Here is a 22,697-nt window from a genome sequence, read left to right on the forward strand (position 1 = left end):
CGCCACTGTGGAGCTGGGCTTGCCGAAGATCTGTGCGATGACTGCGTCCAAGTCACCGTCCGCCTGAGGCGCGGCCCGGGCGAGCGCCAGCACGCCCAGGGATATAACAAGCTTGTACATCTGGAAATGACGAAAAATATAATCAAAACTGACTGCAGCTGCAAACCTTACCTGCCTATAACTAGGTATTGGATACGGGCCAAAGTTAAATATAATTATATTATCTACCCGATCGGGATAAGTAGGAACTAGTATTTATAATTTTTTTTGTGAAAACTTCACTGGCTGAATGAAATTTCTAGATTAAGGTTAAAATTATGTAATATGTTTACCTAGCTGTTTGTTTTCTAAATAAAATAAGAAAAAAACATTTGCTCTGCATTTAAATCGTGGTGATTCCACGGGATTTAAAAAAAATCATGCGTTCATTGACTTATATTACTTCGTATGGACAGAGTTGAACAAACAAAATGGCACCGACTCATTGGTGCCGGGTGCGTAAATGTTAATTGTGCCAGTGACGTCTGGATCTAAGAGGTGGCGCTGATTTATTTGGTTTCTAAACCTTGAAAAATTTTGTTTTCTTGACCATATTATCTTGTCATTTATATCGATGCATGCGTTTAAATGTTTTTACGAAATGTAAAGGTACTGTTATACCTTGCATCCCGGGAACAGGCCACTTACAGATAGGCTACCTTTTGTCCTGGAAAATCAAAAATTCTTACGAGATTTAAAAAAAAATCCACGCGAGCGACCCGCACATCACCGGGTTAGCCCTGGGCTTGTGCGGGTGTGCGGGGCGTTCCCTCCCCGATTGCCATCTCGACCTGTCTCCTACAATATAGGCATGTCCTATAGGTATAGAATTGCGTGGGAATCAGTCTGTCAAGAAACCTACAGGGTACTTCCCGTTGACCTAGAATCATGAAATTTGGCAGGAAGGTAGGTCTTATAGCTGACATTAGGGGAAAAATCTGAAAACTGTGAATTTGTGGTTACATTACACTAAAAAAATTAAATTGTGGTCATAAACTAATAATTAGGATTTTCTATTTTCGAAGTAAGATACTATATCAAGTGGGGTATCATATGAAAGGCCTTCATTTGTACATTTTACAACAGATTTTTATTTATTTTTATGCATCATAGTTTTTGGACTATCGTGCAAAGTGTCCAAAAAATACGACTAGTACGGAACTCTCGTCGCGCGAGCCTGACTCGCACTTGGCCGGTTTTTTAGTTTAGTATTTCTGTTTCTATCCGTTCTTCTGTTTAGCCATTGGGCTCAACAATAAATAATTGTATCTCATGTTTAAAATTTATATTCTGTGATATATACCTACTTAAGGTGACGCAGGACGCTCGACCGAAATTGGCAGCGCACGTGGGTAACATGTTTGCTTTTCACTTGACATTGTATGAGAAAGTTGAGAGGCACGATGATTTTCACTGAACTCAAGCGCGCGAAAAGGGTTAAGGAAAAGTATTTTTGAGGAAAAACTGCTGAATTTATGTTTGCAAAGTAAAGTTATTTCAACTATTGAATAAATAAATTACGTCTAATGATAAATTGTTTTAGAATTTTCATATCCCTAATCTTATTTATTTACGCCCAAAGTTGTCATTAATTTAGTGTTAAAATAGGAATCTTTTGAGCCTCGTAACTTTTAAATCAATATTTTTTTCAATGTTTTATATATCAATAAACCTAGATAATGACGAGATAAATCGATATAATTCTTAGTTTTGTGCGTACAAATATCGAATATTGTTGTAATTTCCCTCCTACGTTTGTATGAAGAAAGCACTGAACTGATCCCCCTTAAGTTAAGATTACGATTTCAATGTCACGTGCCATTGGCAGCCCTAATACAAGGTAAATGTATAAATAATGGATGGATGATAAACTTTGATATTCACAGAGCGGTGTCAAAGAAAACAACTCCGCCACTGCGAAGGTCGTCAGTCAGTTCGTCATTCCGGTTGTTGAGCGCCCGCTGGGCCACGGCCACGGACCATTGACTTATAATAATACTATTTTATACATGGCATAATCTTGTACCTATATCAAATATTTGAAAAGAGCAACCGCCGAGTTTCTTGGTGGTTCTTCTCGGTAGGAAAGGCATTCCGAACCAGTGGTAGATGCATCCGACTATTCGAAAGTACTTGTAAAAGTTTATTTGAATAAAAAAGATTTTTATTTATTTATTTATTTATAGGTATAATAGTAGGTATAAGTTCCACAAATTGCTATTGCGCTGGAACCATCATTAACATCGAAATGACGTCATTTTGACGTCAGCCGGAATAAAAATATAGCTATAGCATCAGCTCGAAACTTCAGTCTAGTGCTGACGTCACTAAAATGGCGGTCACGTCCATTAGCAATTTGCGGGACTTATATTATAAACGGGGGCTTACAAACGAATTCACATCGTTCAAGTGGCCCGGCTTGCACACATATACACATCTGTGTTTCTTATTACGAACTGTAGAAAAAAGTCTACTAATATCAACAAATTTCAGTTTATTATAAATCTTAATAGGTAGGTACTTACTTGAACATAAAGTTTAATAACAAATTGCAAATAATTTATATTTAAGACCTCTTGTTCATCGACAAGAAAATATTCGAATTTTTCAAATGCCAAAAAAATATTTATTCTAAAATAAAACTGAACACCTAAAAATTTGAAATAAGCTTTCTGGCTGATATTTTTCGGCCCACATTAGAAGCACTTATTAAGTTATTTCATTTCTTGGTGCATTTTATTTCAATGGCCCAGACGATTTATGCATTGCATTTGAATGAAACTTCGAAATTTATTATTAGGACGCGATAGGTTGAGATGACAACCGGGGAAGGGAAACGCACAGCCCCCGCACTAACCCTGTGCGGGCAAGCCTCCCTGGCGCAGTTGTGAGCGCTTTGGTCTTATTAGTGGGAGGTCCCGGGTTCGATTCCTGGCAGGCAGTGGCGTGCATAGGGTTTAAAGCCAGGGTAAGCATTAGTTAGGTAAGCAAGCCACAGGATAATGAGCATTGAGAAATTTCAACTGAGTTTACTATTTCTTGGGTAAGCAGCGCTTTTATGCCTCTATGAGTTGCACGCCACTGCTGGCAGGGGTTTGGAATTTTATAATTTCTAAATTTCTGGTCTGGTCTGGTGGGAGGCTTCGGCCGTGGCTAGTTACCACCCTACCGGCACCATGCCGCCAAGCGATTTTGCGTTCCGGTACGATGCCGTGTAGAAACCAAAGGGGTACCTACGGGTTTAATAAAAACTGCCATACCCCTTCCAGGTTAGCCCGCTATCATCTTAGACTGGATCATCACTTACCATCAGGTCAGATTGCAGTGAAGGGCTAACTTGTATCTGAATTAAAAAAAAAAAAAGCGCGGGTGGCGTGTGGATGGTGGCGTCCCCCGCCTCAACCCCGATTTGCCATCTCGACCTATCGCGGACTATATGTAGTTTTGATTTTTGCCACATGTGTTCCTTATGCCCTTATACTAGCGACCCGCCCCGGCTTCGCATGGGTGCAATGTAGGTACTAATGTGGTGTAATAAATTGTTTTCGTGTAACTTTGACCATTTAGGCAGCGCACGCGTCGGAAACTCTCAAATGAGAGGATTTTTTCCGACCTAATTCACATTATTTCAATTTCCCTAGGGATCTCTCAAGTTTTTGAGAATTAAACTATACTTATAAACCTTCCTCTTGAATCACTGTATCTATTGGTGAAAACCGCTTTATAATCTGTTGCGTAGTTTAAAAGATCTACGCGTTCATACATACATACAGACGCGGGAAGCGACTTTATTTTATACTATGTAGATATAGACATTCCTCCTCAGAGGTCCCACCCCTAGGTCTTCGGTTTCCCATAGACTATGGCCATCGCGGTGTTACGAAAAATCGTGTAAGCGAAAAAGCCATGGCTCTGAGGATTGATATCATTCGTGTGTTATCGTTCTTGATTCTTGGGCTATAAAATCTGCTTACTTATTAAACTAGTTTTGACGTTTTTTGTCAGGCACAAAACCATACCTACCTGATATCTGAAAATATTATCTGTTAGAAACTTTTTGCATTCAGGATTCTGATCTTTAGCGGTGCTGACATTGCACGCTATGGTCTAAGAGCCCGTCAGGGCCAGACCTTCGTTATTTTATAAAAGCTGAATGTTTTTATGCGCATACGACAAACCGAAGTCGGTTTTGTACTTTTTTACCTATTTGTTATAGCTACGTTATTTCAGTAAACATGACTGGCTTCAAATTACAAGCGGTAAATCCCAAATACCCGTAAATTGTTGCGATTTTTTTCAAGCATTTTATATGCCTAAATATAAACCTAGTAGTTGTCTAGTAGATACGCGACAGGTCGAGAAGGCAATCGCGGAGGGAACTACCCGCACACCCGCACATCCCCCGCGCTAACCCAGTGCGGGCAAGCGCGGGTGACGTGCAAGTGTGCGGGGCGTCCCCCCGCCTCATACCCCGATTGCCATTTCTACCTGCGCGTACTAAGTACAACGTACAATCTCTTCTTCTTCCTTACCTTATCCCACGCTACGTGGGGTCGGCACAACATGTCTTCTTCTTCCACTCATTCCTGTCATTCGTCAACGTATTATCCACTTCTTTTTAACCGACTTCAAAAAAAGGAGGAGGTTCTCAATTCGTCGGAATCTTTTTTTTTTTTTTTTTTTTTTTTTTTTTTTTTTTTTTTTTTTTTTTTTTTTTTTTTTTATGTATGTTCCCCGATTACTCAAAAACGCCTGGACCGATTTTGAAAATTCTTTTTTGTTTGAAAGGGTATACTTCAAAGTTGGTCCCATTTCAATTTGGTGAAGATCTGATGAACATCTTCGAAGATAGATACTGGAACTCCTCAACGGATAAGAGTAAATTGCTCGCGATCAGTGTAATAGCTTAGTAAACAGTAGATTTTTAACCAGTCATAGCATAATTCCATGGGGCCACTAAAAATTGTGAAATAAAAAATTTTTACAAAAAAAATAAAAACCGACTTCGTTACATAAACACTAAAAATTGAAAAATAATTTAATTTATTACCGAATATATTATGTATACAAGAGTTAATATAGTTCCATAATAATATTTTTTGGGGTCGGTGCCAATGAGGTGCCATTGTGGAGTCCCATAAAAATATGAAGTCTAGACGATTCGCGCAGCTAAAGCTAATTGGCACCGGCACCAAAAAGTATTATTATGGAACTATATTAACTCTTGTATACATAATATATTCGGTAATAAATTAAATTATTTTTCAATTTTTAGTGTTTATGTAACGAAGTCGGTTTTTATTTTTTTTGTAAAAATTTTTTTTCACGCATATCCTCTTTCACGCAATCCATCCACCTTTTCTTTGGTCGTCCTCTCCTCTTTTTTCCTTCCACATGCATACTTAACATTAAAGGGACGGATGAAAGGCGAGTACATGCGACTGAAATGCGAATGTTGAGATGGATGTGTGGTGTGACAAGGATGGATAAGATAAGGAATGAATATATAAGGGGTAGTTTGAAAGTAGCGCCAGTGGTAGAAAAGATGAGGGGTAATAGGCTGGCATGGTATGGGCATATAATGCGGAGGGAAGAAAGCCATGTCACTAGAAGAATGTTAAGTATGCATGTGGAAGGAAAAAAGAGGAGAGGACGACCAAAGAAAAGGTGGATGGATTGCGTGAAAGAGGATATGCGTGAAAAAGAAGTGGATAATACGTTGACGAATGACAGGAATGAGTGGAAGAAGAAGACATGTTGTGCCGACCCCACGTAGCGTGGGATAAGGTAAGGAAGAAGAAGAAGAAGAAGATGCATACTTAACATTCTTCTAGTGACATGGCTTTCTTCCCTCCGCATTATATGCCCATACCATGCCAGCCTATTACCCCTCATCTTTTCTACCACTGGCGCTACTTTCAAACTACCCCTTATATATTCATTTCTTATCTTATCCATCCTTGTCACACCACACATCCATCTCAACATTCGCATTTCAGTCGCATGTACTCGCCTTTCATCCGTCCCTTTTACCGCCCAACATTCTGAACCATACAATGTGACAGGTCTAACGACTGTTTTATAGATTTTCCCCTTAAGTTTAAGGGGCATTTGCGGGTCGCATGTTACACCTGAGACCTGTCGCCATTTCATCCATCCCGCATTCATTCTATTGTTGACAATAGAATGAATGCGGGCGCGTACAATCATAAATATATAAAATGAAAAGGTGACTGACTGACTGATCTATCAACACACAGGTCAAACTACTGGACGGATTGGTCTGAAATTTGGCATGCAGATAGCTATCATGGCGTACGCATCCGCTAAGAAAGGATTTTTGAAAATTCAACCCCTAAGGGGGTGAAATAGGGGTTTAAAGTTGGTGTGGTCCACGCGGACGAAGTCGCGGGCATAAGCTAGTGTACCTATAATTGCATTTCATTGAGAGACGCGGGTGACAAATCGCTCTAATTCAAGGCAGGGTTTTTACCCGACTAGGTAATTCCTCGTGTTACCCATTGCTGAGGGTCATGCCCTATATTTATAACTAGCTTATGCTTGCGACTTCGTCCGCGTGGACCACACAAATTTCAAGCTCCTATTTCACCCCCTTGGGAGTTGAATTTTTAAAGATCCTTTATTAGCGGATGCCTACGTCATAATCATGCCAAAATTAAGCCCGACCCGTCCAGTAGTTTGAGCTGTGCGTTGATAGATCAGTCAGTCAGTCAGTCACCTTTTCCTTTTATATATTTAAGACTCGCGACTTGTCCGCGTGGACGGTGGACTACACAAATTTCAAACCCCTATTTCACCCCTTTAGGGGTTGAATTTTCAAAAATCCTTTATTAGCGGATGCCTACGTCATAATAGCTATTAGCATGCCAAATTTCAGCCCGATCCGTCTAGTAGTTTGAGCTGTGCGTTGATAGATCAGTCAGTCACCTTTTCCGTTTAGGTATATATTTAGATTGCCTAGTAGATACGCGACAGGTCGAGATGGCAATCGCGGAGGGATGTACCCGCACACTCGCACAGTCCCTGCTCTAACCCGGTTTGGGCGAGCGCGGGTGATGTACGGGTGCGTGGGGCGTCCCCTCGCCTCATACCCCGATTGCCATCTCGACCTGTCGCGTACTATACCTATGACATTGAAATTGACTGAATGACGTGCAAATTCAAATTGCTGCAACCTTGTCGACGGTCAGATTTTTAATTAATTAATTATTAAACAAGATTCCTAGAATACAAATGACTTAATAATGCAATTTACATGATAATTATTGACAAAAACAACAAGGTTAACTATTCTACTGGAGGTATACGGCGACTTTATAGTCTAAGTTAAAGCAGGTGATATTTAATTAATTTAAACGCACATAACCCCGAAAAGTTAGAGGTGCGTGCCCGGGATCGAACCCCCGACCTCCGATTAGACGGCGGGCGACCACTAGGCTATCACAGCTTTACGTTGGTTAGGACTTAGGACGTCCGCCTAGGATTTTTATCCCAGAAAATCAAAGAGTTCCCACGGGATTTTTAAAAACCTAAATCCACGCGGACGAAGTCTCGGGCATCAGCGAGTAAAATAATATTTTAGGTATTAAGTAATAATTCTAGGTTTTTTTTATTTTTTTTTTTATTTTTTTTATTAGGAACACATACAATACATTAATTTAACACAAACTACGACACTTATAAATAAACACAGGCTGATAAATGTATCTATTAAAAATGGGTACACAGCATATGCAAAATATCTAGACAAATATAAAGAACTTAACTAACTACTTAACTAAACAAATAACTAAGTTACTTAGGAGATGAACCCACAGTTAAATGATAAGAGCTTTTTTTTGAATGCAGTAGCTGAGTCATGAAATATGTCGATACCAGGTATCTTTTTTGATATTTCGTTAAATTTTGTACATATACGTATAATTGGGGCTTGATTTCCTAGATGAGATTTGGTGAAAGGTATATGGAAGATTTTTGAGGATACAAAACTACGGGAGTGCGATAAAATAAAATAAGATTCTAGACATAGGTAATATTAATGAAATAAAATGGTGGCATTTAAAATCTAATGATTAAATTCGTTATCTGTGGGCTATTAATATAATAATATTGTTGTTTGATGAATAAATGAATACCTACTTAGCTTGATTAGAAAATGTTTTTTTTTGTAAACAAATATTTATTACCGAAATAAAAATATGACCTAAGATCGAAACGATTTTCCGTAATTATTATTTTACAAATTCCTTAAGTACCTACATATTTTGATCATCATGATCGACCCATCACTAGCCCACTACAGAGCACAGGTCCCAGAATGAGAAGGGCTTAGGTCATAGCCTGCCACGCTGGCCATGTGCGGATTGGTAGACTTCACACACCTTTGAGAAAATTATGGAGAACTCTCAGGCATGCAGGTTTCCTCACGATGTTTTCCTTCAGAATATATAAAAGTGTAGTATGTAGTTATGTAAAAAGTTCTATTTTAGTCTAGGGTTCCGTACCTCAAAAGAAAAAAAGGAACCCTTATAGGATCACTTTGTTGTCTGTCTGTCTGTCAAGAAACCTCTAGATTACTTCCTGGTAACCTAGAATCATGAAATTTGGCAGGTAGGTAGGTCTTATAGCTGGCATTAGGGGAAAAATCTGAAAACCGTGAATTTGTGGTTACATCACAAGAAAAAAATAAAAATGTGTTCATGAACAAATATTGCTATTTCCAACTTTCAGAGTAAGATTACTATACCAAGTGGGGTATCATATGAAAGGGCTTTACTTGTACATTCTAAAACAGATTTTTATTTATTTTTAGACATAATAGTTTTTGATTTATCGTACAAAATGTCGATAAAATACGATTGTAGTACGGAACCCTCAGTGCGCGAGTGTGACTCGCACTTGGCCGGTTTTTTCAAAGACATAGAGTTTAAATGGCGCGTGAGACGGACACCTACCCTGGTAGAGATTGCTGTGAGCAATAAGGCCTCCTTTGCATACAATTATTTTTTAGTTTTATTTTCTTTCTTTTTGTCATGTTATGTAATATTTTTTGTGTGCAATAAAGTATTTCTATTTATTTTATTTTTATTTTTATTTAGATACAAGTTAGCCCTTGACTGCAATCTCACCTGGTGGTAAGTGATGATGCAGTCTAAGATGATAGCGGGCTAACCTGGAAGGGGTATGGGAGTTTTTATTAAACCCATACCCCTTTGGTTTCTACACGGCATCGTACCGGAACGCTAAATCGCTTGGCGGCACGGCTTTGCCGGTAGGGTGGTAACTAGCCACGGCCGAAGCCTCCTATCTATCTATCTATCTACCCATATTTAGGTTGCCTAATAACTATTGGTACCTACCTATCATTAAGCCGATAACCTCAATTTGGTTAACAGTTTTATTATACGGGATTTCCTTTACGTATTAAGATATAGTCCGCGACAAGTCGAGATGGCAATCGTGGAGGGAACGCCCCGCATACCCGCACATCCCCCGCGCTAACCCGGTGCAAAGATCCCCTATTTAATAATCACTGAGAAATCATTTATTTTTGACATAATAGGCATTTACTTGTAATTGTAATAGGTACATTATCTCTGTCAATACTAATACTTATTATAAATGCCAAAGTGTGTCTGTCTGTCTGCCTGTCTGCTAGCTATTCACGGCCCATCCGTTTAACCGATTTTGACGAAATTTTGTACAGGTATAGCTTACTTGGACAACAGATGGACAATACAAACCACACAATGGAAAGGACCAGTAGGCAAAAGGTGTGTTGGAAGGCCATCCAAACGGTGGGCTGATGAGATAGTACAAACTGCAGGGAAGAACTGGTTGTATCTGGGCAAGGACAGGGAGAAGTGGAAGAGGTTGGAGGAGGCCTAAACCCAAAACGGGGCTCATGTTCCATAAATTAATACAAAAATTAGCGTTCACTTACTAACCATACCTACTAATCTAGGAAAATAAGTAAAATTGTACTTACTAACAAAACTAATCTACTATGTAACTAACTAAGGAACACGAGAATAAATGGCTTTTTTATTTATTTTATTTATTTAGGTATAGCTTTGATCCCGGGGAAGGACATATAATATGCTCTTACTAGCTGACCCGCCCCGGCTTCGCTCGGGTGGAATTTGGAAAATCGAGATGGGGGATGAATTTCCAAAAATCCTGGAACACGTATTTCTTCATTTGTGACCGAAAACCCAAATACCAATTTTCATGCAAATAACTTGAAAAATGACGGACTTTCATACATACTTTCATCCCCTATTTAACCCACTTAGGGGTGGAATTTCTAAAAATCCTTTCTTAGTGGATACCTACTCTTTACAGAGAAGACACCCTCAAAATTTCATGTCTCTAGGACCAGTGGTTTAGGCTGTGCGTTGATTTATATGTCAGTCAGTCAGGACTTAGAATTTTATATATATAGATTATACCAGAAAGTCAAAGAGTTCGCACGGGATTTTTAAAAACCTAAATCGACGCGGGCATCATCTAGTTTAAAATAAGTATTTTATTATCAAAAGGTCAAGACACTTAGGTTGCGATCTGTTAAAACGAGACAGCGTTATATCGCTGCCATAAATCTGTCTCGTTTTAAATGAAACTTGAAATGTCAAAGTACGCTTTATAGATCATAGCCGTAGAGTAGACATCTCAGATGGCGGTTACGCACTCATCCGATCCGAATCCGTGAAAATACGGATATAAAAAATATCTATGACGTATAGGTACGTCATAAGCTACCATCTAAATCTTCTAAATATATGAATCAAGCTACTGGACAGATCGGGCTGGAATTTGGCATGCAGATAGCTATTTAGATGTGGCATCCGCTAAGAAACGATTTTTGAAAATTCAACGCCTAAGGGGGTGAAATAGGGGGTTGAAATTTGTGTAGTCCACGCGGACGGAGCTAGTAGGTACAATATAAAAAGGAAGGAACGTATTTCCCACACGTATCAATCAATATTATTAAGTAGGTATACCTAATCGGCCAGAAAAAATAGACCAGACCAGACTAATAACTAATTGGGTATTTGACTACATCAAAAATAAATTATCTTGTTCTCAGTGATTAGAGGGTCTTCCAAAATACGTAAAATCCACGTCCTCTATTAGTGTCAAGTAATAACCATTTTAAATTATCGGTTAAACTAAAAAAGTACGTCATTATGATGTGACGTCACATTCCAGTTTTTTTTTTTAAATAGATATAGCGAGCAAACGAGCAAGCGGGTCACCTGATGTTAAGTGATTACCGCCGCCCATGAACATTTGCAGCACCAGAGGAGCCGCCGATGCGTTGCCGGCCTTTATTATTTATTCGGTATTTCATAGAATCTCGCATATACTAAGCGCGCGATTTGACGTTTGATAAAAAGTTACTGATTTGACTAGTCAAATATCGTATTCTTCAAACTAAAGTAGGTACGCGACAGATCGGGATGGCGATCGGTGAGGGAACGCCCCGCACACCGACGTGCAGGTGTGCGGGACGTCCCCCCGCCTCATACCCCGATTGCCATATAAACCTGTCACGTACGTAGTAGATATTAATTTCATATTTACCTACCTATTGAATCAGCGCAACGGCCAAGGTTGCAATTTTAGCATTTTTATAGCTAAATAACGTCTTTTTAAAGATACCTATTTGAATAATTGTGTAGATAATTGGAACGGTTAACATTATTTACGCCAACTCAGCGCATACGGTCTACTCACAAAATAGGTTTCTATTTAGGTTGGTACCTAGTTAGTATTTCATTGATTTTCTGGCACATTGTGGCTAGGTAATTCTGGTGGTATAGAATAGAAAAGAATAGAATGTTTTTTATTCATGTAAACCTTTTACAAGTGCTTATGAATAGTCAGGTAGTTTTAATTTACCACTGGTTCGGAATGCCGTTCCTACCGAGAAGAACCAGCAAGAAACTCGGCTGTTGCTCTTTTTAATTTTTCAATTTACAATGTTATTATACCGTACTATACAAGCCATTGCAGCCCCGTGCATTGCTGGAGCGAGTCAAATCCAAGCTTTTTTATCGTTTACATAGTCTGCGACTGTATAATATGCTAAATAGCTGTGATAACCTAGTGGTTAGGACTTAGGACGTCCATCTTCTAATCGGAGGTCGGAGGTTCGATCCCGGGCACGCACCTCTAACTTTTCGGACTTATGTGCGTCTTGCTTTAACGGTAAAGGAAAACATCGTGAGGAAACCTGCATGCCGGAGAGTTCTACATAATGTTCTCAAAGGTGTGTGAAGTCTACCTATCCGCACATGGCCAGCGTGGTAGACTATGGCCAAAACCCTTCTCACTCTGAGAGGAGATCCGTGCTCTGTAGTGAGCCGATGGGTTGATCATGATGATGATGAAGCCGGGGCAGGTTAAGTAGGTACCTACCTAGTAAACAATCCTGTTATTCCAGCTTTAAAAAGGCATAAAATCAAGCAAAATAAATACAAAAAAAACCGGCCAAGTGCGAGTCAGGCTCGCGCACTGAGGGTTTCGTACTACCATCGTATTTTATCGACATTTTTACGACGATAAATCAAAAACTAGGATTCATAAAACCACAAATTCACGGTTTTCAGATTTTTCCCCGAATGTCTATGCTATAAGACCTACCTACCTGCCAAATTTCATGATTCTAGGTCAACGGGAAGTACCCTGTAGGTTTCTTGACAGACCGACAGACAAAAAAGTGATCCTATAAGGGTTCCGTTTTTTCTTTTGAGGTACGGAACCCTAAAAACCAGACACATACCTTGTTCGATGCGCGGACACCCAGACGAGCGAACTATTTTTTAATTAAAAATACTTTAGAACAACAATTTAGTAGGTAACTACTAAATTATTGTTCTAAAGTAATTGGTTTAAACCAATGTTTATAATGCAAAGGTGTAAGAAAGTCCGTCATTTTTCAAGTTAGAATTGCTATTCGGACTTTCGGTTAAAAATGAACAAAATTTTTGAGGATTCCACCCCCTTTGATTTTCAAAATACTTAAATTGTACCTCGAGTGAAGCCGGATCGGGTTAAGTAGTAGGTAAATTATCCTGTTATTCCAGCTTTAACAAGACATAAAATAAATGCAAAAAAATCAGGCACATACCTTGTTAGATGCGTGGAAACCCCGACGAGCGAACTATTTTTTTTATTAATTTAAATACTTTAGAACGTATAACAATTTAGTAGTTAAACCAATGTTTAATTAAAACGTGTAATGAAAGTCCGTCATTTATCAAGTTAGAATTGCATTTTCATGTTTTTTTGATGTTCCCACACCCACAGTATTTTAATCACACACTATGGGATAGACGAGAAAAAAAAATCATCCCCACTTTACAGGTAGGGGAGCTACCCTAAAACAATATTTATCACAATTTTATTTCACCAATTTGTCGGCGTGATTAATATTTATATCCATGCCATATTACAAATTTCTAGCACTAGTCTGAGATTAACCGAGGACGGACGGACGGACAGACGGACGGACATGGCGAAACTATTAGGGTTCCTTGTAAACGTAAAGTAAACTACGGAAGCCTAAAAAGGCATAAAATCAAGCAAAATAAATGCAAAAAAACCAGACACATACCTTGTTCGATGCGCGGACACCCAGACGAGCGAACTATATATTTTTTTAAATACTTTAGAACATAACAATATAGTGGTTAAACAAACACAACCTCACTGAGTGGCGGACGGATCACTTGTGAGCAGATATATGTGTTTGTGGTCAACTTGACTTGTTTAATTTACGATTTTCCTCATGCGAAGTCCGGGGTCGAACGTTGTGACTGCCTTATTCTGTGACAAAAATACAACGACTCTCGATGATAAGAAAGCTTGGATTTGACTCGCTCCAGCAATGCACGGGGCTGCAATTGCTTGTACAGTATGGTATAATAATATTGTAAATTGATCACTTGAAAGAGCAACCGCCGAGCTTCTTGCTGGTTCTTCTCGGTAGGAACGGCATTCCGAACCAGTGGTAAATTAAACTAGTTAACGATTCAAAAGCACTTTTAATAAGTCTACTTGAATAAAAATAATATATTCTATTCTCGATAGAAGAGCAATTAATGTTTTAGGGATGATCCCTTATAACTGTATTATTTACGTTAAAGTGGTTAAACGTAAATCAGTACCCTTATTAAATGCGTAAGTGTGTTTGTTTTGTCCATCAATCACGCCGCAACGGAGCAACGGATAGACGTGATTTTCTGCATGGGTGTAGTTAAAGAGGAGAGTGACATAGGCTACCTTTTATCCCGGGAATCCAAAGAGTTCCAACGGGATTTTTTAAAAACCTAAATCCACGCGTACGAAGTCGCGGGCATCAGCTAGCTGCACGAAATATTTTTGAAAGTGGTTTTATATATCAATCGAATAAAAATGGTTTTTCTCCTAATGGTCGTGTTCAAAATGCGTATTTTGGGGCAACTTTGAGATTTTTCTCATTCCTCCTAGAGTGCGTGGCAGAACGACGCGAGCGCCATTTGGGTTCATCAACCTTACTCCATGAAGCCCTTCGCAACCTGGGCGGTCTACTCAGCTTCTGGAGCGAGCTTGGATGGCTGGAGCGAAGACTTCAGCGGGAAGGGGCAATGCACGCACAACAGACGGAAACGTTTAAGTGCGGAAACCAGCCCAGAACATTTATCAAAATTGGTTTAGCCGTTGAGTAGTTACGAGCCGACATAGGAACGGACATATATAAATACCTGAGGCCGAACAATAACCCTCCTTTTGGACTTCGCTACACTCGGGTAAAAACAAAGTTAAATAAAAATACAATATAGTTAGCTTTAGCCAGAATAAGGACGCGGTCAAACAACTACAACTAAGATTACAAAACCAGTTTAAATAAAGCGATATTATGCTTACAAGAAGACATATTAATATAAAATTATATTAATGTTATAAATATGTATATTGTGTATAGGTATGCGAAAATGTGCTGTTGTTAGTTTGTGCTTCAATCACACCGCAATGGAGAAACGGATCGACTGCTGCCTGCTTACCCGAGTCTGTCTGTTCGTCTGTTTGTTTGTTTGTTATAGATAAACTCGGAAAATACTGATTTTGATTATTCTTTCACCATTAAATAACTACCTCCATTATCCGACTAACATAGGCTATAAATTCAAGGACAGAGGGGCGCTGTTGGAGAACAAAGGCGTAGAATATTCCGGAATATTCAAACAAGAACAAAGGGAACACCTTGGATGGGGAACACCACGGGAACATTTAACGGCAAGGTTAGTTCCGATTTTCGCCACGCGCCAAGATAGCCTTGTCGCACTGTAGCAAATTTTTTTTATGCATGGATACCTTGAAATGGACACCACAGCATCCACATACCACAGAATGATAAATCATAAATCACATGGAAAATTTATTCTCTGTGACTCTAAAACGTAATGACACGAACCATGAACCTAGGTATAGTAATCGTGCGTCGTGAATCGTGATTATATGCTCTTTCATGGCTCTTTCTTTTATGTGGAAGTATTCGTGACTTGTGAAGGCCTTAAAACTGACATCCAGGGCCGTAAAAAAAAAAGTGGACTTGTGGTCACAGATGTTATTGGTCTGTGGTCACAGACGACAGACTAATCTAATAACTTATTTGCATTTTATTTTATTTACATAGTTGTAAACAAAATAATTTTAATTAAATAAAGCAAAGTACGGTAGTTTTATACCAATGGATAAATTAAAGAAAAAGTTCAAAATGAATACAAAACGTGCGCCAATGGACGTAGACAAAGAATTTAATTCGGAGTCTTGCAGAATTTGTTTAACTCCAAACGACAAAATGAGTAATATATTCGCTAGAACGCTGTTAACTAAAATTGAATACTGTACTGGAATAAAGGTAACATTTTCATGATCTCTTTACAAAAAACAGTGTCTATAGCACTCAGTTCCTCCTAGCAAAAGTAAATGTGTGTAAAAAATGTACAATTATTGTAACTTGTCGAAAAATACTAAAAAAGTTTATTCCATCAACTAGCCGACTTTTGCAGACTCAAAACTTACCAAAGCTGATTTGTTTTATGTCAGTACCCTTATTATAAATGCGAAAGTGTGTTTGTTTGTTGGATTGTTGGTTTGTCCTTCAATCACGTCGCACCGGAGCAACAGATCAACGTGATTTTTTGCATAGTTTAAGACCTGGAGAGTGACATAGGCTACTTTTTATCCCGGAAAATAAAAGAGTTCCCACGGTATTTTTAAAAACCTAAATACATGCCAACGAAGTGCGGGCATCAGCTAGTTAAAAAATAATAATAATTTAAAATAATCATCAAGTAACATAAGTATTTTGAATACTTTTACAGATAAAAAACGAAGATGGTCTACCTACAAAAATATGCAAAAGCTGCCAGACCAGCCTAACAGTGGCCCATAAGTTCAAAAAACTGTGCCTACTCACTGAGCAGATCTGTCGAAATGTATTGGAAAGTAACATAAAAACTGAACAGACCCATGACGCTAGCAAAATTGTAAATAACAATAGCAATGAAGACTACCTTAACGACGGTTGGCTCAAACAAGACCAGTCTAATAACAATTTTAATGGAGATTGTTTAAAAAAAGACAATTTAAATGAAAATTGTATAAAAAAAGACAATTTTAATGAAAATCGTGTTAAAGGAGACCGTTCTAATGACAATTTTAACGAAAATTGTGTTACAAATGACCATTCTGAAGATAAATTAAATGAAAAATATTTAGATAATGATTATTTCAAGGAAAACTTTAATGGAGACAAAATAAATGATAATAGTGATAATGTATTAAATGATGTTAGTGATCAGGATAATGGTTTGTATTAAATAGTTAAAACTAGCTGATGCCCGCGACTTCGTCCGCGTGGATTTAAGTTTTTAGAAATCTTTGATTTTCCGGGATAAAAAGTAGCCTATGACCTTCCCGGGGATGTAATTACTTAATTTCATCAAAAACTGTTTAACTGATGGGCCGTGAAAAGCTAGCAGGCAGACAGACAGACAGATACATTTTCCACATTTATAATATTAGTATGGATTAGAAATGCTACAAAAAAACTACTCAAAATAGTTTTTTTTGGTAGCATTTCTATGAGACTTCCGTATATTAAGAGACTGTTTAAACCGTGACGTATGCGCGAACTGAGTCCCTGTGAATGTGAAAAAGTACCCCGGGTGGGTTCGAAACTAGTCTGGCTAACGTCGACTTAACACGTGAGTAAAGCCGCGTTGTCATACATGTATAATGAAAATCACTCACGATAGTTTAAACGCTAAAACTTAAAAGTTGTTTAAGAAATAATCCTTAATTTTTCTATTAAAAAAAACCGGCCAAGTGCGAATCAGGTTGAGGCACCGAGGGTTCCGTATTACAGTCGTATTTTATTGAAGTCTGTAGTCTCAAAAAAAATATGGTATATCTCTTTATTAACATAATATTAATTGTACAGAACCCTCGCCACACAACTTTAACTTAATAAAAACTGTAGTAGTTTATTTTGTTAATAGGTGTAAATGCCATTATAAAAGAGGAGATTGAGTGTGAGTATGAAGGAAGCACGGAGAATGTATCAAAGGAAATAATCAACAGTTTGGAAGGGAACAGTTGTATTGATAGACCAAGACGGACGGCTAAACCTAGGTAAGGAAATTCAGTGAAGGAATCTCTTTATCCCGCAATAGCAGGTTGGTTTCATAAAACCTGCATCAGTCATTCACATTATTACAATCGCAACAATTGCGATTGTAATAATGTGAATTTGTGCAATTCTTGTTGCAACAATGCATTGTGGCCGATAGTGAACGAGCGTCAACCAATCGGAGGTGATTGCGATCGTGACATTGTAGCTGTCATTTCGATTGCGGTACAATGACAAAAATTCTTTTTTTATAATATTCCTTGAAGTACGAGGATGTGGTTCTTATGGAGAGAATTTTTTTTAAAATTCCTGGAAAAGAATCGACTGTTAGGCGGTACGAAGTTTGCCGGGGCAGCTAGTAAAATATATATTTCAGTAGGTACGACAATAGTGCAATGCGTATTTTTACAAACTCGTATTAGTACAATTTTTACCTACATGAAAACTGAAAAGTGATTTTACAGATTTAATAAAGAATCTATTGGAAATATTAAGAACGATGGAAAAAAACGTGGACCGTACAGGAAGAAGACTGAAACACCGAAACGCAGGAGGAAGTTCAAATACTTCCAGCTCTTCTGTGAGACGTGCCAAATCAAGTTCACTTGCAAGAAAGACTCGGATGAGCACAGAGACACAGTGCACAAGGAAACCTGGTCTGCCATATGCGAGGTTTGATATTGCTTTTTATAGGGTTCTGTACCTCAGAAGGAGAAAACCCTTATAAGGTTGGTACAGTGCAATACAGTTTAGCAAGTATAGCCCATCTGTATTCCAGGTGTGCGGCAAGCTGTTCGCGAGTCGCGGCGCGTACTCCTCTCACTTCAGATACCATCTCCCGCCCTCCTTCTTCTGTGAGCACTGCGACTACCGCAGCAGCTACAGGTGGGACCTGGTCAAACATCTGCTCATACACACCGGTGAGCCCATCTGTATTCCAGGTGTGCGGCAAGCTGTTCGCGAGTCGCGGCGCGTACTCCTCGCACATCAGATACCATCTCCCGCCCTCCTTCTTCTGTGAGCACTGCGACTACCGCAGCAGCTACAGGTGGGACCTGGTCAAACATCTGCTCATACACACCGGTGAGCCCATCTGTATTCCAGGTGTGCGGCAAGCTGTTCGCGAGTCGCGGCGCGTACTCCTCGCACATCAGATACCATCTCCCGCCCTCCTTCTTCTGTGAGCACTGCGACTACCGCAGCAGCTACAGGTGGGACCTGGTCAAACATCTGCTCATACACACCGGTAAGCCCATCTGTATTCCAGGTGTGCGGCAAGCTGTTCGCGAGTCGCGGCGCGTACTCCTCGCACATCAGATACCATCTCCCGCCCTCCTTCTTCTGTGAGCACTGCGACTACCGCAGCAGCTACAGGTGGGACCTGGTCAAACATCTGCTCATACACACCGGTAAGCCCATCTGTATTCCAGGTGTGCGGCAAGCTGTTCGCGAGTCGCGGCGCGTACTCCTCGCACATCAGATACCATCGTGTGAACTTGTTGATTTTCCGGGATAAAAAGTAAGCTTCCTCGGGATGCAAGCTATCCGCCAAATTTTGTCAAAATCGGTCCCACGGATGCGTCGTGAAAAGCTAACAGATAGATCAGTATGGATTAGTTTCACTCATGAGCTAGATTGTAATCTTAGTAAAGTACAGTGAGAAAGAAATTCACTGCAATCTCCGACTCATTCGTTTAACAATTCGTTACAGGCATAAAGCAGTACCAATGCTCGCAGTGTCCCAACAACTACTACACCGTGTCGAATCTGCGCGAACACGAGCGTGTGGTACACGAGCGTGTGTTACGTTACGCGTGTGACGTCTGCGGGAAAATGTTCTACGACCGAACGCACCTGCGGCGGCACGTCGACTCGCACAGCGACATCAAACGGTGCGTGTGACACATTACTCTGATGTAACATACGCGAGCGTTACGCGTGTGACGTCTGCGGGAAAATGTTCTACGACCGAACGCACCTGCGGCGGCACGTCGACTCGCACAGCGACATCAAACGGTGCGTGTGACACATTACTCTGATGTAACATACGCGAGCGTTACGCGTGTGACGTCTGCGGGAAAATGTTCTACGACCGAACGCACCTGCGGCGGCACGTCGACTCGCACAGCGACATCAAACGGTGCGTGTGACACATTACTCTGATGTAACATACGCGAGCGTTACGCGTGTGACGTCTGCGGGAAAATGTTCTACGACCGAACGCACATGCGGCGGCACGTCTCCGAGCTTTCTTGTGAGGCCCATAGTTAACGACCATGTCTCGGATCCATGTCATCACTGGCAGCAAGCAAATTGTCATATTACTAATGTAACATACGTGATTGCTCGCGTAACATGCACGAGCGTTACGTGTGTAATTTCTTGAGGGCCTCAATGCGAATACGATACATGCAATTTGATTTATGTACGGTCGACCTCAGAATTCGAGTAGCAATTCCGCAAAACTATTGCATCAAAAACCAGTCGCACTTATGACATTTTTCACACAAACACTCAGATGTGCGCACAACCGTGTCGTGCAGTGCAAGCGAATTCGATCATTAAGGTGCTAAACGTAGACTGAGTAAAAAAGCTAGACTAAAGTACTGTGTAACCGCGTCTGAGATAGCGATAGCACGACGTAACGATGAATAACACGACAATTACCATTGTTTAGTAGTCAATATTTGTATAAACCGCTCAACAATATTTGTATTAAACGTTTTTTATGTGAAAACAAGTAAATAACTAATGAGAAATACAATGACGCCACGAATTCTCAAAGTTTGTTTTGCAACTAAAGTTGTAGTCTTTGAAAAAAGCCGGTTACACGATAAGGGACAAAAAAGGTTAGCTGCGTCTCTGTTTATCACATTAGTAACTTTGTGTTCTCTTTTTAGTGTGAATGAGAAAGCAAAAGTTCCTTTGTCTAGATTTTTTACTCAGTCTACGGTGCTAAACGAGTTTTGGCCTTTGACTGTACATGAATTTTTTTTTCAGCTTCGAATGCGAAGTCTGCCACAGCGCGTTCACGCGTCGCTGCCACTGGAAGAAGCACCTTCTGAAGCAGCACGGCATCACTATACCTGCGCAGCGACCCGGCCGCGTCCGCGTCGGCGCTACCGGCGACTCGCTCGCGCCTGATGCGGCTGACGCGGTGCGGCGCTTGCGCATTAATCATATTTAGCTATTGATAATATAAAAATTGATTATAAATTATTTCAAACTGTACTTAATTAAAATATTTTTTAAATGTTTCATCTTTTATTCAACCTAGGTAACAGTAACGGCGGTTACGCACTCATCCGATCCGAGTCCGTGAAAATACGTTCCGTTACGGCCGGTTCACACATTTTTTTTATTTTTTATTCAGATACAAGTTAGCCCTTGACTGCAATCTCACCTGATGGTAAGTGACGATGCAGTCTAAGGTGGGAGCGGGCTAACCTGGAAGGAGTATGGCAGTTTTTATCAAACCCATACACCTTCGGTTTCTACACGGCATCGTACCGGAACGCTAAATCGCTTGGCAGCACGGCTTTGCCGGTAGGGTGGTAACTAGCCACGGCCGAGGCCTCCCACCAGACCAGACCAGAAATTTAGAAATTATTAAATTCCAAATCCCTGCCAGGAATCGAACCCGGGACCTCCCTCTAATAAGACCACATCGCTTACCACTGCGCCAGGGAGGTTGTCCAAACGTGTCTCCGTTTACTGTTCCGTTTTATCGTGTACGTTTTTTTTTCGTCGATGGCGTATGTAGTTGTATGAGCGACTTCACACATGGCACAGTATTCTGTATACAGTAAAAAATATCGTTCCGTAAAAAAATGACATTCCGTTTTGTCATCGAATACTGGACGGACGGAACGGAAATACGTAGAATTTTAACGGATAGATACCTACTGTGTGTGCGGGGTGTAGGAGGGGGAGTGAAAAATTTCGATTCATCACGTCGTAACTGACTCATAAGTAAACTGTAAGCACCCTCTCTAGATCTTTGGGCCATAAGTGGATGCTGCCAATAACTTCGAATCTTCCTTCTCCGAGGATATTACCAATAGGTACAACATGACAGCGTCCATCCTTGTAGAATAGCGGCGGTATATTTTCTGTTCACACATCGCATCCAGTAATGACGGATCCGTTGAACGTTATACGGTGCCTATGTGTGAACAGAGCATTTTATGACGTATCCGTTAAAAACGTACCAGTAAAACGGACTCCCATGAATAGAATAGAATGTTTTTTTTATTCATGTAAACTTTTTAAAAGTGCTTATGAATAGTCAGGTAGTTTTAATTTACCACTGATTCGGAATGCCGTTCCTACCGAGAAGAACCAGCAAGAAACTCGGCGGTTGCTCTTTTTAATTTTTCAATTTACAATGTTATTATTACAATGTTATTATACACGGGGCTGCAATGGCTATACAAGCCATTGCAGCCCCGTGCATTGCTGGAGCGAGTCAAATCCAAGCTTTTTTATCGTGCCGTCATATTGTGTGAACGGGCCGTTACGTTTCGTATGGGAGCTTGTGACATGTGTCGTAGATAGTCGCTGGTATTCTCACGGATGACGGAAGTGCAGTGCGTAATCGACGTCACTGTGCATAAAAGTATAATCCGTGCAAAATGACTCCTCACACGCCATTTTAACTCTATGGATCAACTGTCATTCAAAAGTACGGGTTCGCCTTAAAAATATGGCCTAAAATCGTACTTTTCACATGAAATTTGACACAAAGTTAAAATGGCGCATGATGATGAAGGCCGGCAACGCATCGGCGGTTCTTCTGGTGCTGCAAATGTTCATGGGCGGCGGTAACCACTTAACATCAGATGACCCGCCTGTTCGTTTGCTCGCTATCTCTATCAAAAAAAAAAAGGGGAGTTAAATTTTACGCGTTTTCTCTCTCTGTTTGTCGATGCTTGTTGTAAGTTTGCCGCAAGCG

At 40.0% G+C, this 22,697-nt stretch overlaps 1 protein-coding gene across 1 annotated transcript; it reads left to right on the forward strand.

Moving 5' to 3' along the window:
* Positions 1–15,727: 15,727 nt before the first annotated feature.
* Positions 15,728–20,989, forward strand: LOC117994117 (zinc finger protein 530-like). Its single transcript, XM_069507348.1, has 7 exons — positions 15,728–15,967; positions 16,434–16,920; positions 18,208–18,415; positions 18,522–18,760; positions 18,832–19,152; positions 19,455–19,635; positions 20,744–20,989. Exons 1-7 carry the CDS (start codon positions 15,797–15,799, stop codon positions 20,928–20,930), a joined length of 1,794 nt encoding a protein of 597 aa, XP_069363449.1. The 5' UTR covers positions 15,728–15,796; the 3' UTR covers positions 20,931–20,989.
* Positions 20,990–22,697: the final 1,708 nt, after the last annotated feature.

Source organism: Maniola hyperantus, chromosome 26 (genome assembly GCF_902806685.2).
Source record: "Maniola hyperantus chromosome 26, iAphHyp1.2, whole genome shotgun sequence".
NCBI lineage: Eukaryota > Metazoa > Arthropoda > Insecta > Lepidoptera > Nymphalidae > Maniola > Maniola hyperantus.

Coding starts and splice junctions, on each gene's coding strand:
- LOC117994117 (XM_069507348.1), top strand. CDS start 15,797: ATGGATAAATTAAAGAAAAAGTTCAAAATGAATACAAAACGTGCGCCA. Junction 16,921..18,207: donor TGTTAGTGATCAGGATAATG/GTTTGTATTAAA, acceptor GTGATTTTACAG/ATTTAATAAAGAATCTATTG. Junction 18,761..18,831: donor TCTCCCGCCCTCCTTCTTCT/GTGAGCACTGCG, acceptor CACACCGGTGAG/CCCATCTGTATTCCAGGTGT.